At 39.0% G+C, this 18,949-nt stretch overlaps 1 protein-coding gene across 3 annotated transcripts in view; it reads right to left on the bottom strand.

Annotated features, from left to right (window-relative positions):
- Positions 1–18,949, bottom strand: part of cdh4 (cadherin 4, type 1, R-cadherin (retinal)) — a 651,213-nt gene that overhangs the window by 256,903 nt on the left and 375,361 nt on the right. For all 3 annotated transcript variants that reach the window (XM_061923832.2, XM_061923834.2, XM_061923835.2), the window contains one exon: positions 15,423–15,649. In XM_061923832.2, coding sequence (XP_061779816.2) covers positions 15,423–15,649 — 227 coding nt within the window. The remainder of the gene's footprint in view (positions 1–15,422; positions 15,650–18,949) is intronic.

Genomic DNA, 18,949 nt, shown 5'->3' with positions numbered 1-18,949 from the left:
ACTCGCTTATTATATTGTATTACATACAAATATGTATTATTTATTGCTTGTTTTAAGTTTTTCATTACATTTTTCTAGTGTTCCCGCATGTAAAAATATGCTCTGCAACCACATTATTTCCACATTGTGGGATAAATAAAAGTCTATCCCATCCTATCCTATCCACAATGTTTCAGCCAAAAAAAGGCAGATTTACACATAACTTAACAAAAGCAAAAAATTACTGTTTACTACTCATTGAAATCCTTTGGTTTTTGGCCTGAAATTCCCCCTGTGTGCAGAGAATTATTGCCTGAGTTTGTAAACATTAAAAAAACAACCAAAAGATAATTTCGAGAAGACAAGAATAGCAACCAACCAGGATTTCAGTCATGTCCTACTTAGTCCGATTTTAATAAATACCCCTCAAAATAACATAATTTATGTCACCACATGACCACGGTTGGAGAAATACTATACAGAAACACACTTGTGCACTACTGGACATTGACTCACCTCAACAGTATACAAAACAGGCTATATTTACCCTTGAGTGGTGTTCGGGTCAGTGGGACCCGTTTTCATTTTTTATTAAAAGAAAAATGATACAACTAATTAATTTTTCAAACTGAGACTCGCTGACCTCGGCTCATTTTCTGCGAAGAACATATATCAGAATACATATTTAATGACCACACACCATACACCCCTACCTACACATTTCTATTACATAAAAGATGTCCGGGTCCACTGGACCCGGGGCTAATAGAAGTGTGGAAATTGATGTTCTGTGTACCACACACACACACACACACACACACACACACACACACACACACACACACACACACACACACACACACACACACACACACACACACACACACACACCAGGTCTAGACAGGAGGAGGACAGATTGTAGGTACACAGAACATCAGAGGGTCAAATGTGCGAGAAAATGAGAGCAGACAGTGTTGACAAACAATGTTGCAACTTTGTATGGGAACCGCAGGTGCAGAAACACAAAAGAAGAATCCCTGTGGGATGCAGAAACTGGCAGAGAAATTTTTTTCGTGCAACGTTCATATTGTTGTTACTCAGCCAGTGTTTGTGGGTCTGATGGACCCGTTGCATTTTGTGGCTTTTAATGCCTCACAATCAAACACTTTTCTGTTAAAATACTGAACGGATGTTTATTGGGATAAGGTAAACATCTGTTCAGTATTTTAACATAAAAGTGTTTGATTGAGAGTCATTAAAAGCCACAAAATTCAACGGGTCCATCAGACCCACAAACGCTGGCTGAGTAACAACAACATGAACATTACACGAGGGTTAAAAATCAATGAACCCGCATCAGCATTTAAAACATACCTTACGTAGTACTGTCAAAACTGAAATAATTGTAAAGAACATATTAAATGTGTAAAAATACATAAATAAAATATTTGAACTTTTTTTGTGAGTTAAAAAAGTGAGAACCAATTATTTATCTGTTGGCTCCGGTGCCCCTTCCTGCTTTTCACAAATTACAACTTGTGATGGGATTCTCATTTGGGAATGACCAGTGAAAATCCAATCACAGTCACGTTTAGCGTAAGGCTACCTAGATGGGTGTGGAGGGGAGCGTGGTCTGAGGGCCTGCCACGGAACGGGGTGTGCAGGGACCGGCCTCGAAGACAGCGACAGGTGAGTGGATGGCCCAGGTGGGCCTTGTTATCTAATCACCTGTCGCCTTTATTAGCAGCAGCCGGAACGAGACACGGCAGTTATAGTGGGAGCCAGAGAGAGAGAGAGACGGACTGAGACAAGAGACATTTGGCTGGAAAGCAAAAGGCTGGCATGATTTATGAAAATAAAACAGTGCTGTACCCTGAAATCCGGGCTCTCGTGGCAGTGTGTGGTGGTTCGAGGAACCCACTAGAGGGCAACCTCTACAATGAGCTACTGTCAACAAGTCGGTCAACAGTCCGGGGTCTCCGCTGTCGTATTTTACGCTTCATAATGCGCCACACATTTTCGATGGGAGACAGGTCTGGACTGAAGGTGGCCCAGGAAAGTACCCGCACTCTTTTTTTACGAAGCCACGCTGTTATTACACGTGCTGAATGTGGCTTGGCCCTGTCTTGCCGAAATAAGCAGGGGCGTCCATGAAAAAGACGGCGCTTAGATGGCAGCATATGTTGTTCCAAAACCTGTATGTACCATTCAGCATTAATGATGTGACAGATGTGTAAGTTACCCATGCCTTGGGCACTAATGCACCCCCATACAATCACAGATGCTGGTTTTTGAACTTTGCGTCGATAACAGTCTGGATGGTTCGCTTCCCCTTTGGTCCGGCTGACACGATGTCGAATATTTCCAAAAACAATTTGAAATGCGGACTCGTCAGACCACAGAACACTTTTCCACTTTGCATGAGTCCATCTTAGTTGACCTCGGGCCCAGAAAAGCCGGCGGCGTTTCTGGATGCTGTTGATAAATGGCTTTCGCTTTGCATAGTAGAGCTTTAACTTGCACTTACAGATGTAGCGACAAACTGTATTTAGTGACAGTGGTTCTCTGAAGTGTTCCTGAGCCCATGTGGTGATATCCTTTAGAGATTGATGTCGGTTTTTGATACAATGCCGTCTGAGGGATCGAAGGTCACGCTCATTCAATGTTGGTTTCCGGCCATGCTGCTTTCGTGGAGTGATTTCTCCAGATTCTCTGAACCTTTTGATGATATTATGGACCGTAGATGTTGAAATCCCTAAATTTCTTGCAATTGCACTTTGAGAAACGTTGTTCTTAAACTGTTTGACTATTTGCTCACGCAGTTGTGGACAAAGGGGTGTACCTCGCCCCATCCTTTCTTGTGAAAGACCGAGCATTTTTTGGGAAGCTGTTTTTATACCCAATTATGGCACCCACCTGTTCCCAATTAGCCTGCACACCTGTGGGATGTTCCAAATAAGTGTTTGATGAGCATTCCTCAACTTTATCAGTATTTATTGCCACCTTTCCCAACTTCTTTGTCACGTGTTGCTGGCATCAAATTCTAAAGTTAATAAATATTTGAAAAAAAAAAAAAAGTTTATCAGTTTGAACATCAAATATGTTGTCTTTGTAGCATATTCAACTGAATATGGGTTGAAAATGATTTGCAAATCATTGTATTCCGTTTATATTTACATCTAACACAATTTCCCAACTCATATGGAAACGGGGTTTGTAAAAACAAGCAACACTGGAGCCTAATAAGACATGAAGAGAATATGATAAATACTTTATGGAAAGTAGATTCAAATGAGCTTGTATTAATCTATATGACCATAATTTGTGTTAGGCCAGCAGAGAAGGCCTTGCTGGCCCTAACGACACACCACTGCATTTGACAGTTTTGTTAGCGATTCTCTCATCGATGCCTGTTGGCGCGCACGGTACCAATCAGCAGCGCAAACATTATAATTTTTCACGAGAAAGGAAGACAGCAGGGAAACTTGCAATACTTGCAAAGTGGATATAGCATCACATTGACAAATTACCGCCAGAAACATTAGCAGACACAGCAGGTGATTGATGACGCGTTCAACGTTCAAGACATTCAAGACGCAAGTGAATCACCACCAGCTGCGGCGTCAAAGTCAGCAAGTCGTCTGCTATTGATACCGCAGGTAACTAACAAACTAACACTGCCTATCATAATGAAATATGCTATTATTAACTTAACATGAAATAAATGTTTTCCATGCATCGCATGATGAGATAGCGCAGGGGTGTCAAACTCAAATACAGAGTGGGCCAAATTTTCAAACTGAACAAAGCCGCGGGCCAAGGTTGAACAAATGAACCTTTTAATAGGGACCCAAACAAGTTTTGCATTGAATATTGAACAAGCAAGGCTTATATAACTTCATAGTGACATGCAAAATCGAGGTTAAAATAATTATAATAATAATTAAAAAATATCAATGGCATATCAAATAACATTTGAAAAAAAATGTAATGCTTATTTTCTATTTGCAGCCTTCTGAGGTAAATATCAAAATAAACTTTTTCCACAGGCTAATAATAAATTTGAAAATAAAATAACAATAATGAATGAATCAAACATTCAAGCCTTGAAGTAGCAAGAGAAAGTGCATGAATAAAACGTTAATTATTGCTCAGTTTGCTAGACGGATTTGCTTTAACACTGAATATGGAACAAGCAACGCTTATATAACTTAATAGTGCAAAATCAACTTTCAAAAAACAAACGGAAAAACATCAATGGTATATTAAATGACATTTAAATGAAAAATTGAATGCCTCTTTTCTATTTGCAGCCTTCTGAGGTAAATATCAACATTAACTTTTTCCACAGGCTAATACATTTGAAAATAAAATAACAATGAATAAATCAACCATTCAGGCCTTTTTACTGCTCAGTATAATCTGATGTGCCCAAGCCAGATACCTGGCATCTTTTCTGGGATGCTAGTTCATTAATGTCAGGACTCAGGTGGGCGGGGTTTGGTGGTAGCGGGGGGTGTATATTGTGTATTGTATATTGTATATTAGGGCTGCATGGGATTCTGGGTATTTGTTCTGTTGTATTTATGTTGTGTTGCGGTGCGGATGTTCTCCTAAAATGTATTTGTCATTCTTTTTTGGTGTTGTTTCACAGTGTGGCGCATATTTGTAACAGTGTCAAAGTTGTTTATGCGGCCACCCTCAGTGTGACCTCTATGGCTGTTGATCAAGTATGCATTGCATTCACTTATGTGTGTGTAGAAGCCGCATATATCATGTGACAGGGGCCGGCACACTGTTTGTATGGAGGAAAAGCGGACATGACGACAGGTTGTAGAGGACGCTAAAGGCAGTGCCTTTAAGGCACACCCCCAATATTGTTGTTCGGGTGGAAATCGGGAGAATGGTTGCCCCGGGAGACTTTCGAGAGGGGCACTGAAAATCGGGAGGGTTGGCAAGTATGAGTATTAGCGGTGAATGCGGTGTTACAGCGGCAACGCCGCTGTATAATACCGGTGGGCCAGATCTAATGTTAATTTGATATTGTCTCAAGGGCCAAATGAAAATACAAGGTGGGCCAAATTTGGCCCGCGGGCCAGAGTTTGACACCCATGAGATAGCGTCTGGCCGGCAGTCTGCACGCCTCCTTCCACAGCTTGAGACACCGTGAGTAGTCTAAAATATCGTTAATTCTACCATAAAAATTCAGATATGCTTAATTTTCTGCAAAAAAAGAATTGTTAATTTTCATTGTTGACAGTTGAAAAATTGCAGTGTTTAAATCTACTTGACTTTACTTGTTGTATTTGTCTTTGGCTGACATAGTTTTACTTAGCATGTAGTGCATCTGGAAAGTATTCACAGTGCACCACATTTTCCACATTTTGCTATGTCACAGCGAGTGTTGTACGGTATACCGATATTAGTATAGTACCGCAATACTAATGATTCATATTCGGTACTATACCGCCTCTAAAAAGTACCGGTCCCCAGCCCCACAATCACACAAACACAGAACACCGTATTTTTCGGAGTATAAGTCGCTCCGAAATATAAGTCGCACCGGCCGAAAATGCATAATAAAGAAAGAAAAAAACATATATAAGTCGCATTTGTTGGGCAAATCTATTTGATAAAACTTAACACCAAGAATAGACATTTGAAAGGCAATTTAAAATAAATAAAGAATAGTGAACAACAGGCTGAATAAGTGTACGTTATATGAGGCATAAATAACCAACTGAGAAGGTGCCTGGTATGTTAACGTAACATATTATGGTAAGAGTCATTCAAATAACTATAACATATAGAACATGCTATACGTTTACCAAACAATCTGTCACTCCTAATCGCTAAATCCCATGAAATCTTATACATCTAGTCTCTTACGTGAATGAGCTAAATAATATTTTATGATATTTTACAGTAATGTGTTAACAATTTCACACATAAGTCGCTCCTGAGTATAAGTCGCACCCCCGGCCAAACTATGAAAAAAACTGCGACTTATAGTCCGAAAAATACGGTACTTATAAGCAGACACAGTGTGTAGACAGAAAACGGAGAACGGACGCATTTTGCCTTAAAAACTAACGATAAAGGTGAAGTTATAACACTGAAACGCCCTCAGGAAGAGGTGTTTTAAAAAATGTTTAGCTAGCTAGCGGCTAAAGTCCATCCGCAGTCGGCAGTGTTTTAGCTACTTCTAAATCACTAATCCTCGCCTCCATGGCGACAAATAAAGTACGTTTCTTACAAGTATCATCCCTGCAGGACGAGGAATAGCTAAACATGTTTCACTACACACCGTAGCTCACCGGCGTCAAAATGTAAACAAACACCATTGGTGGATCTACACCTAACATCCACTGTAATGATACCAAGTACAAGAGCGTATCTAGTCGATACTACTATGATTACATCAATATTTTTTGGCATAACAAAATCTTCTTTCGTTTTTTAAAAATGTATATTACGTTTATAAACTCAGAAAATATGTCCCTGGACACATGAGGACTATGAATATGACCAATGTATGATCCTGTAACGACTTGGTATTGGATTGATACCCAAATTTGTGTTATCATCCAAAACTAATGTAAAGTATCCAAACAACAGAAAAATAAGTGATTATTACATTTTAACAGAAGTGTAGATAGAACATGTTAAGAGAGAACGTAAGCAGATATTAACAGTAAATGAACAACTAGATTAATCATTCATTTTCTACCACTTGTCCTTAATAATTTTGACAAAATAATAGAATGGAAAATGACACAAAATGTTACTGCATATGTCAGCAGACTAAATTAGGAGTCTTTATATTCTTACTTACTGATAAAAGACAAGTTATCTCGTATGTTCACTATAAATCACCAAATGATTCCCGAGCGTAGCCACCGCTGCTCACTGTGACTATCAGTGGTACTTAACTTTAACTTTTTTTTAAGAACAAACTAGCAATAAGAATAACAATAGGTTGAATGTACCGTACGATTTTTTGTTAAAATAAAGCCAATAATGCAATGTGGTCCCCTTTATTTAGAAAAGTACCGAAAAGTACCGAAAAGTATGAAAATACATTTTGATACGATTCGTTATGATTCATGTGTCAGGTAAATCGCGACGATTAGAGCCGTATGAATCCCCTTCCTACTGCATTATCCTCTCCAAATGTGGTTCCATCCACACTTCTTAAAGTTTACCAAGCACTTATTTCTTGGTGTTGTTTAAAACGAGCTAAGCGGTCACCTTAGCAATTAGTATGCCTGCTCCTGGCTTGCTCTCAGTGTGCAACATGTCTCATCCTCCAGTGATAGCGTTACTTAATAATGATACCTAAAATACTAATAAATGCAGTTTATTTGCCCCAATGAAATGTCAGGGGACTAAACATGAATACACACTGCAAAAACTGAAATCTAAGTAAGATTAAATATCTCAAATAAGGGTGATATTTGCTTATTTTCTGTCTGAAAAGCAGATTAAGCAGATTTTATGTTAGAGTGTTTTACTTGTTTTAAGGGTTTTGGTCCTAAATTATCTCAGTAAGATATTACAGCTTGTTGCTGAGATGTTATGACCTATATTGAGTAAAACATGCTTGAAACTAGAATATCAAGTGTTGTAAAGCTGTGTCATCAACACTCACAAGTATAAAACTGCTTTTTTAAAGTAATAATTTCTTATTTCAAGCATAAAAAAAAAAAATCCTGATTTTGACATAATTATGTCTCATAATTAAAACAAATGACAAATGGACTTTGCTGTTTTATTTTCAATGAAACAATAGAAAATACATACTCATATAGTAGTACAGTTGGCACAGTGCAGTAAACTGACAGTTAATATTTAAACATTTAACATGTGACATTTCAAACAATTTTGAACAGAAATAGTTCATGCGCATTCAGATAAATTCTTCCAAATTACAAGTAAAAAAATTTTGGCCGGGGGCCGGGCTGTATATATGCGCACTATTTGACTGACAGAGCACGCACTTGGCGCAATGATGTCATTTTATCCATGGAAAAATGCATTTTTAGACCATATTGTTTGCCTGAGCGGCTAGGAGACCCCGAGAGTAACAAGCGGTTGCCTTGTTGAATTTCCAATAAGAACAATAAATTAGTTTTTAGTGTAAGTTTGCTGGTTTCAAGAAACATAATGCCGAGCGCATATCATTATGTCAAGATAATGGCACTAGCATTTACTTCATTTAAGAATATTTTTCAACATATTGAGCAAAAAGGTCTCATTTTTTTTTTCTACCAAGAAAAGTGAGATTAGTGAGAATACACTTATTTAAAGGTATTTTTGGGTTCATTGAGGTTAACTCATTTTTGACAAGCCAAATGTTCTTGTTCTATTGGCAGATAATTTTGCTTAGTTAAAAAAAAATACCCCTAATTTTTGTATTTTTTCCCCCTTGTTTTTGAACACTGACTTTTTGCAGTGCAGTGTCAGCCAGACGGGATCTGCGTTCATAATCAGCATTAAGAGAACATACTTTTTGACAAAAATCTGCAAAATGCATATTTGTTTTCAGTAACCTATGAGCCAGTGGTCGCTCAGCTACCGCACCTGCCAGCTCCGGTCGTAATCTACCTTGAACAGGTGGGACGATCTTAAACAGTGCGTGGTAAAAATACAAATCAAATAGGCGCACTACAAACGTGTTCCGGGAAACAGTGGTTTTGTGATCCATCGGTGCATAACTAATGGGCTCTAAGCTGGTGGAGAAAGCGAGCCAGAGCGCCATGAAATCAGTACGGGTTGGAGAGCACTCAATGAGAGACCGTACCTGTGTGAGGCGTGATAGCGACGGAATGCAGAAACACTGCAGCAAGACTCACCCGCCAAACATGCAGTTTTATACACTGGGAAATTAACATTCCAGGTGAGCTCTCTGTAACTAAAAGCATGTATTAAAAGCAAATGAATGCGCCCCTCAAGCTCTGATAAGAAATTAATCTTGCATGCAATTGGCATGATGTCTGTGCTGAACAAAATGAGCTTTTAGCCCCTTTTTGAGCCGCTCTCCAACTGTTACCATGCTCCGGATGAATTAGATGCAAGTTATGTTCTAAATACAACATCTTCTCCAAAATAAAGTTTTGTTTTCACGGGAATGTAGAATTCAAAAACACGAATTGCATCATAGTAAACCAGTGACGTGCGGTGAGGTTCATGGCTGACATCATCACAGTCAGATTTACAAACATATGAACCCTAAAGAGTATCTTATTCACCATTTGATTGGCAGCAGTTAACAGGTTATGTTTAAAGGATCCTACCAGCATTCTTCCCTGCTTGGCACTCAGCATCAAGGGTTGGAATTGGGGGTTAAATCACCAAAAATGATGCCCACTGCTCCCCTCACCTCCCAGGGGGTGATCAAGGGGATGGGTCAAATGCAGAGGACACATTTCACCACACCTAGTGTGTGTGTGACAATCATTGCTACTTTAACTTAACTTTAACTTTACACATACAAACTGTAACACACAGAAAAGCACATTTATTTAAAAAAAAAACATTATTATGGGCTTACCTTTACTTATAAATGAAGTCCATGCGCCACTCCTTCTGAACAAAAGCATCGATAACTTGTTTATAGAAGTCTTCCTTATCTTTCTTCAGTTTTAAAAGTCTCTCTGTCTCGATGGAGATCTTCCTTTAATTATTACCTCCTGCTTCGATTGAAAGTCCAGTTAAGAAAACTGTTTTATTTTAGATATGTAATCCTCAATGTTAAACGTCCAGGCAAGAGGAAACAATAAACGATCGCTAACTGTCGCTGCTTGTTGTCACTTCTTCTGCAGCCGAGTAGTCGCAAGAATGATCTCTGGGATCACTAGCGCCCTCTACCACCATGTGGCGGGATTACTGCGAGCCTCACACAGTGCGTCTTCGCAGCCGTTTTATGATTGCTCAGCACAAGAAATACGTTACACACATACAGTTGTTGACAAAATACACTGTACATTATATACCTCAGCTAACTAAACTATGGAAATGTATAATATAATTCATATAGCAATACGGTCTCACTGCACAGCAGGCCAGCAGTTAGCCGAGTCATTGCGCAATCCATGGCGAGTCTCAACTGGCTGCTGACTCACCGCAAGTCTCTTCTCAGTATTTGATGTGAAAATTCGGCGATTTTGAATGAAAATAATCTAAAACTGGTGAAGTTAAATGAAAAATAACTTTATAGTATAATCACTGGATACATATAACAATTTAATTAATTTTTTTTCTTTTTACATTTTTTTTCTTTCCATGATGGCACGTGAGGCCCCGCCTCACCTGCCTCCCCTGACTGCACGTCACTGTAGTAAACAGACAATTGCCCAAATACTGCAGCCATGGGCATATTTTAGTCTCCCGCGTTGGGAATACAGACAATATATCCGTCTTGAGCTTTTGCTATCATGATTAAAATCATAAGTGAACATTACCAGACTAGAGCAGGGGGAAAAAAAAGTATAATGGTTTTTGGCATTAGTGGCTGCATAGTCAATTTGGCATTGTGTTGTTACACAGTTGCTGAGGATGTTTCAAAAATAAGTATTCTAATAAGAGGAAAAACAATGCATCTCACTTGTAAACTACAAGTTAAGACTGTGTACTTCATTAGTTGTGTGTGTGTTCAAGAAAACTACACTTCTCCAATCACTGAAGACCTAAACAGTAATACAGTGCTCCCTCGTACCATTGAGTTGTTTGTTAAAACGTACGTTTTAGAGTGTTTAAAGCAGGGGTCACCAACCTTTTTGAAACCAAGAGCTACCGTATTTTTCGGAGTGTAAGTCGCACCGGAGTATAAGTTGCACCTGCCGAAAATGCATAATAAAGAAGGAAAAAAACATATATAAATCGCACAAACTATGAAAAAAACTGCGACTTATAGTCCGAAAAATACGGTACTTATTGGGTACTGATTAATGCGAAGGGCGACCAGTTTCCATCCATCCATTTTCTACCGTTTATTCCCTTTGGGTCGCGGGGGGACGCTGGAGCCTATCTCAGCTACAATCGGGCGGAAGGCGGGGTACACCCTGGACAAGTCGCCACCTCATCGCAGGGGCTACCAGTTTGATACACACTTAAATAAATGGCCAGAAATAGCCAATTTGCTCAATTTACCTTTAACTCTATGTTATTATTAATAATTAATGATATTTATCTTTGTGGAAACACTGATCATCTTAATGATTTCTCACAATAAATATATATAGAAACAGATAAATATCAATATGCAACACTTTATTTTTATATTTTCTCTAAGTGCACATTTTTCAAATTGAACATTTTCAAATGATCACTTCTAAGACAGTCTTGTGAAATCACAATATCCCATTTTAACTAGCTAGCCACTAACATTTTTTTAACAAATCATGTAAAATACAAAAGTCAACTCTCAAATTTTCAAATAAATCATGTCACACTTTGAACTGGACACCAAATCTGTTATCTGTTTCTTTGTCGGTTAGTGAAGACCAAGTCTTTAAAATATTTTCTTGGATTTTCAAATTCTATTTGAGTTTTGTCTCTCTTAGAATTAAAAATGTCGAGCAAAGCGAGACCAGCTTGCTAGTAAATACTTAAAATTTAAAAAATAGAGGCAGCTCACTGGTAAGTGCTGCTATTTGAGCTATTTTTAGAACAGGCCAGCGGACGACTCATCTGGTCCTTACGGGCTACCTGGTGCCCGCGGGCACCGCGTTGGTGACCCCTGGTATAAAGTGTAATAAGAGCAAAGTAAGTGTTTATAAATGTGTGTTGAAGCTGTGTGGCAAGCTTGTAAAGATTTTAAATGCATATGATATTTATAAAAATTCACCTACCACTTGAGGTAAAGCAAAAAGTTAGGGAAAATTAAGCCCCATTATAGATCAAGTAGATTTAGTCCAATACCCATCCTGATAAGAATGACTTTATTATACATATTGATTGTAGGACAGGATAGGATAGCTTTTTATTGTATTTGCACTTAAAAAGTACAACACATTACATTTTCAGCACAGACCTGTTTAAGAGCAGACATACAGTCGTGGTCAAAAGTTGACATACACTTGTAAGGAACATAATGTCATGGCTGTCTTGAGTTTCCAATCATTCCTACAACTCTTATTTTTTGTGATAGAGTGATTGGAGCACATACTTGTTTTTTTCCACAAAAAACATTCATGAAGTTTGGTTTTTTTATAAATTTATTATGGGTCTACTGAAAATGTGACCAAATCTGCAGGGTCAAAAGTATACATACAGCAGTGACGTGCGGTGAGGTTCATGGCTGGTGAGGCACTGACTTCATCACAGTCAGATTTACAAACATATGAACCCTAAAGAGTATCTTATTCACCATTTGATTGGCAGCAGTTAACGGGTTATGTTTAAAAGCTCATACCAGCATTCTTCCCTGCTTAGCAGCATCAAGGGTTGAAATTGGGGGTTAAATCACCAAAAATTATTCCCGGGCGCGGCAGCGCTGCTGCCCACTGCTCCCCTCACCTCCCAGGGGGTGATCAAGGGGATGGGTCAAATGCAGAGGACAAACTTCACCACACCTAGTGTGTGTGTGACAATCATTGGTACTTTAACTTAACTTTAACTTTACACATACAAACTGTAGCACACAAAAAAGCACATTTAATTAAAAAAACTTTATTATGGTCTTACCTTTACTTATAAGTGCGGGAACAGTGGTGTTTGTGTTGGAGGAGTTGTGAATGAATGAAATATGAAATCCGTGCTGCAGTCTGCAGGTGTACCTAATGTTGTGTCCCTGCAGTCGTTCACGGCTCCTCCAGCGCGAGCATTGTTGTTTTTGCACTTTTTGGCTTCTTGTTAAGTGACTTTTTTTGGGTGGATTCGGTCTTGCACGTGGAGGGTTTGGGCGTGTGCTTTGGTTGGTGTGGCGCTCCCGTCGGGGGGTGCATTCTGCGCGGGGGTGCATTAACCGGCACCAGGAGGCGGGATTACTGCGAGCCTCACACAGTGCGTCTTCGCAGCAGTTTTTTGATTGCTCAGCACAAGAAATACTTTACACACATACAGTTGTTGACAAAATACACTGTACAATATATACTTTAGCTAACTAAACTATGGAAATGTATAATATAGTTCATATAGCAATACGGTCTCACTGCACAGCAGGCCAGCAGTTAGCCGAGTCCGAAATCCATGGTGAGGCACAACTGAGTGACGTGCCTCAACTGGCTGCTGATCACCGCACCGTCTCTTCTCAGTATATGAACGGCAAATTTTAAAATTCAGCGATTTAAAATAAAAATAATAATTATTTAAAAATAATCGAAAACTGGTGAAGTTAAATGGAAAATAACTTTGTAGTATAATCACTGAATACATTTAACAATTTAATTAATTTGTTTTCTTTTTAAATTTTTTTTCTTTCCATGATGGCAGGTGAGGCCCCGCCTCACCTGCCTCTAGTGACCGCACGTCACTGACATACAGCAATGTTAATATTTGGTTACATGTCCCTTGGCAAGTTTCACTGCAATAAGGCGCTTTTGGTAGCCATCCACAAGCTTCTGGCAAGCTTCTGTATGAATTTTTGACCACTCCTCTTGACAAAATTGGTGCAATTCAGCTAAATTTGTTGGTTTTCTGACATGGACTTGTTTCTTGACCATTGTCCACACGTCAGGACTTTGGAAAGAAAAACAAAAATTGAGCTGTTTGGCCACAATACCCAGCAATATGTTTGGAGGAAAAAAAGGTGAGGCCTTCAATCCCAGGAACACCACTCCTACCGTCAAGCATGGTGGTGGTAGTATTATGCTCTGGGCCTGTTTTGCTGCCAATGGAACTGGTGCTTTACAGAGAGTAAATTGGACAATGAAAAAGGAGGATTACCTCCAAATTCTTCAGGACAACCCGGAGGTTGGGTCTTGGGCGCAGTTGGGTGTTCCAACAGGACAATGACCCCCCAAACACACATCAAAAGTGGTAAAGAAATGGCTAAATCAGGCTAGAATAAAGGTTTTATAATGGCCTTCCCAAAGTCCTGAAGAATTTGGAGGTAATCCTCCTTTTTCATTGTCCCATTTACTCTCTGTAAAGCACCAGTTCCATTGGCAGCAAAACAGGCCCAGAGCACAATACTACCACCACCATGCTTGATGGTAGGTCTGGTGTTCCTGGGATTAAAGGCCTCACCTTTTTTCCTCCAAATATATTGCTGGGTATTGTGGCCAAACAGCTCAATTTTTGTTTTTCTTCTTCGTGTGGACAATGCTCAAGAAACAAGTCCATGTCAGAAAACCAACAAATTTAGCTGAACTGCACCAATTTTGTCAAGAGGAGTGGTCAAAAATTAAACCAGAAGCTTGCCAGAAGCTTGTGGATGGCTACCAAAAGCGCCTTATTGCAGTGAAACTTACCAAGGGACATGTAACCAAATATTAACATTGCTGTATGTATACTTTTGACCCAGCAGATTTGGTCACATTTTCAGTAGACCCATCATAAATTCATGGGAGCTGTGGGCAGCAGCGGTGGAATCATAACCGATCTCAGGGCGGACACTCTAACCACTAGGCCACTGAGTAGGTTAAATGAAATGTACCCATCCCTACTCCCACACCTACTAATGACATACTATTGTTTCTGTTCATTGACTGTGGGAAATATTGTGATGATGCGGGTAAATGTTGACTATCAAATATGGTTCCTTGCATAATGAAGGGTATAGACCAGGGGTCGGCAACCCGCAGCTCTAGATACGGCTCCTTAACGCCGCCCTAGTGGCTCTCTGGAGCTTTTTCAAAAATGTATGAAAAATGGAAAAAGTTGAGGGGAAAAAAAACACTTTTTTGTTTTAATATGGTTTCTGTAGGAGGACAAACATGACACAAACCTCCCTAATTGTTATAAAGCACACTGTTTATATTAAACATGCTTCACTGATTCCAGTATTTGGCGCGCGCCGTTTTGTCCTACTAATTTTTGCAGTCCTTGAACTCACCTTAGTTTGTTTACATGTATATCTTTCTGCGACTTTCTAGGACGTGTTTTATGCCACTTCTTTTTCTGTCTCATGTTGTCCACCAAACTTTTAACGTTGTGCATGAATCCACAAAGGTGAGTTTTGTTGATGTTATTGACTTGTGTGGAGTGCTAATCAGACATATTTGGTCACTGCATGACTGCGAGCTAATCGATGCTAACATGCTATTTAGGCTAGCTATATGTACATATTGCATCATTATGCCTCATTTGTAGCTATATTTGAGGTCATTTAGTTTCCTTTAAGTCCTCTTAATTCAATTTATATCTCATGACACACTATCTGTATGTAATATGGCTTTTAATTTTTTGCGGCTCCAGACAGCTTTGTTTTTGTATTCTTGGTCCATTAAGGCTCTTTTAACATTTTGGGTTGCCGACCCCTGGTATAGACATATGGGTACCTTTGTCAGGGGTAAAGAGTGGGGGTGTCCAGCTGGTGCCAGCTTAACAGTGGTCTCCCAGATGTGCGGGTCAAAGAGTTCCCGGGCTGTCACCATGAACTGGATGGGTTCTGAAAGGTTGGACAACTCCTGCTCGGCATACACGGTCCCATCGGGCCTCACACTGAAGTTGGGGTCGCTACTAACAAAGCCCACCTCTTTGCTGTGCTGGCAGTCTTCAAACTTCACTGTGGAGAGACAGGGAGAGAGAGAGAGGTTACAGAATTAGAGAACATCAAAGTGAGATTTACTCCACGAGGGTTTCGCAAATCCTTGACACATTTTAAGATTAACCTGCACCCATCAAAACGTATCTTGAAATATCTCATCCCTTTTGCTGTCACTTATGATTCCTCCCGTTTGACATCTCCGGCAAAATGAACTGCTTATCTTCTTTCTGAACCACATACACGGGGGAGCCTAATTCTCTTTTGTATCATTCTTCTTTCCAAACTAGACAGATAGCGATGTCAAAACAGAATTTCTCTGAACTTCTCCTGGGAACACATGGAGTAGGTCCAACGGGTGTTAGGCTGACTGGTCCGCCTGCACTTGGTGTTGTTTTGCTCAGCGCAGTTTGAGGCCCATGGCATGGTGCTCTTGGTGTCTATGTGCCTGTTTCCATCACCAAAATCATTGTAACAAGTAGTGTTGTTATGATACCAAAATTATTTCAATACTTTTTGGTACATTTCTAAATAAAGGGGACCACAGAAAATTGCATTATTGGCCTTATTTTAACAAAAAAAATGTACGGTACATTAAACATATGTCACACCGCGGTGAGGGAAGTCTTGTCTTGGTTTTTTTCTGTCTTGTGATTTACATGTTTTATTTTGAAAAGCAACTCCTCTTGTTTCAGATCACGGGTTTTTCCTTTTGTGTCACCAGTCTGACGTCATTCCTGACCCTTGATTGTTTCCACCTGTTTCCCATTACCCTCATGTTCCATATAAGCCCATGCCTCCCCTTGTTCTGTGCCAGATTGTCTCGAGCTTTCGTGCCTGTCTTGCGTTCCAAGTTCATGTTCATGTCCATGCCTTGCCTTGTCCCACGTCTACGTCCTTGCTTCCAGAATATCCCACGCTGTAATTTTAAATTAACTTTTTCTCCTCCCTCAGAGCGACTTTTGTTATATAGCCTTTTTTCTACCGCAGTGGTGAGTTATCATTTTTACCTAATGATCTTTCCTCAAAGTTTTTGAGTGATTTTTTGTTTACATTTATTAGAGTAGTAAGTTTTATAGTCATTATTTTCTTCCTCCTGTTGGAGTGTTTTTTGTTAAAGTTTTTGATAGCAGATACGGTGCTAATTATAATTGTCCTTATTTTTGTATTTCCTCCTTTTGGAGTGATGTTCGGTTTTTCCCTTTTGGAACATTTTTTCGCTATCTATTGTTGTGATTCATAGTATTTGAATTTACTCTGCTCTGGAGGCTTAAAGAGTTTTTCAAAATAAAAGCTTTATTTAGAATCCCATCTCTGCATCTGAGTTCCTTCCTTTGTCCAAGCCTGACAACATATGTTTATTATTGCAAGTTTGTCCTTAAATAAAATAGTAAACATACAAGACAACTTGTCTTTTAGTAGTAGGTAAACAAACAAAGGCTCCTAATTTAGTTGCTGACATATGCAGTAACATATTGTGTCATTTATTATTCTATTATTTTGTCAAAATTATTAAGGACAAGTGGTATAAAATAAAATATGAATCTACTTGTTCATTTACTGTTAATATCTGCTTACTTTTACTTTTAACATGTTCTATCTACACTTCTGTTAAAATGTAAAAATCACTTATTCTTCTGTTGTTTGGATACTTTACATTAGTTTTGGATGATACCACAAATTTGGGTATCCATCCGATACCAAGTCGTTACAGGATCATACATTGATCATATTCAAAGTCCTTATGTGTCCAGGGACATATTTCCTGAGTTTATAAACATAATATACATTTAAAAAAAAACTAAAGAAAATGTTGTGATGCCAAAAAATATCGACGTAATCATAGTAGTATCGACTAGATACGCTACTGTACTTGGTATCACTACAGTGGATGTTAGGTGTCGATCCACCAATGCCGTTTGTTTACATTTTGACGCAGGTGAGCTACGGTGTGTAGTGAAGGGGGGTGGCGGACTGGTACTTTTCAGAGGCGGTGTAGTACCGAATATGATTAATTAGTATCGCAATATTATACTAATACAGTACAACCCTAGTAACAACTCAAAATATAGTTGTCTCTTGCTACATCGCGCTTCAAATACCGGGGCTACACTATGCTGCGGTTTAAAACAATTTAAAAAACAACTTATTTTAGAGCATATTTTATATGTTTATGGGGTAAATTAAGTGTTAAATTCAGTTGTGTTTATGTATTATATCAGGGATCTCCAAACAGTACCTCTTAAGCTACCGGTAGCTCGCCAGTGGATTTTGAGTAGCTTACCAAAAGGGTGAAATTATATTTGCCTAAAATTTGTGTACAGTATGTGCAGATCGATACTGAAATATCGATACCGCCGATACCAGATCGTTACGCTCTAACATCGATTTGCAAATCAAAATATCGATATTTTTTCAATACTTGAGTAATTTGACATGATGTATATCATCAACAGGCACACTGTAAAATTGCTAAATTGCTATGAAAATAAATGTTACAAATAGAGATATCCGATTATGGCTTTTTTGCCGATATCCCGATATTGTCCAACTCTTAATTACAGATACCGATATCAACCGATATATACAGTTGTGGAATTAACACATTATTATGCCTAATTTTGTTGTGATGCCCCGCTGGATGCATTAAACAATGTAACAAGGTTTTACAAAATAAATCAACTCAAGTTATGGAAAAAAATGCCAACATGGCACTGCCATATTTATTATTGAAGTCACAAAGTGCATTATTTTTTTAATATGCCTCAAAACAGCAGCTTGGAATTTGGGACATGCTCTCCCTGAGAGAGCATGAGGAGGTTGAGGTGGGCGGGGTTGAGGGGGGTTGAGGTTTCTTTTCTTCCTACGTCCGTGTACACAGCGGCGTTTTAAAAAAATCATAAATTTTACTTTTTGAAACCGATACCGATAATTTCCAATATTACATTTTAAGCATTTATCGGCCGATAATATCGGTAGTCCGATATTATCAGACATCCCTAGTTTTTGTTATGATATAGCTATGAAATTATTTAGCTTTTTTTTCTTTATCTTTATCGTTAACACTGCACAGAGTCCTGACTTGAACCCGATAGAGCACATTTGGGATGAATTAGAACGGAGACTGAGAGCCAGGCCTTCTCGACCAACATCAGTGTGTGACCTCACCAATGCGCTTTTGGAAGAATGGTGGAATATTCCTATAAACACACTCCGCAACCTTGTGGACAGCCTTCCCAGAAGAGTTGAAGCTGTAATAGCTGCAAAAGGTGGACCGACATCATATTGAACCCTATGGGTTAGGAACGGGATGGCACTTCA

Source organism: Nerophis lumbriciformis, linkage group LG28, assembly GCF_033978685.3.
Source record: "Nerophis lumbriciformis linkage group LG28, RoL_Nlum_v2.1, whole genome shotgun sequence".
NCBI classification, from domain to species: Eukaryota; Metazoa; Chordata; class Actinopteri; order Syngnathiformes; family Syngnathidae; genus Nerophis; species Nerophis lumbriciformis.
This window is presented reverse-complemented; position numbering and strand designations above follow the sequence as displayed.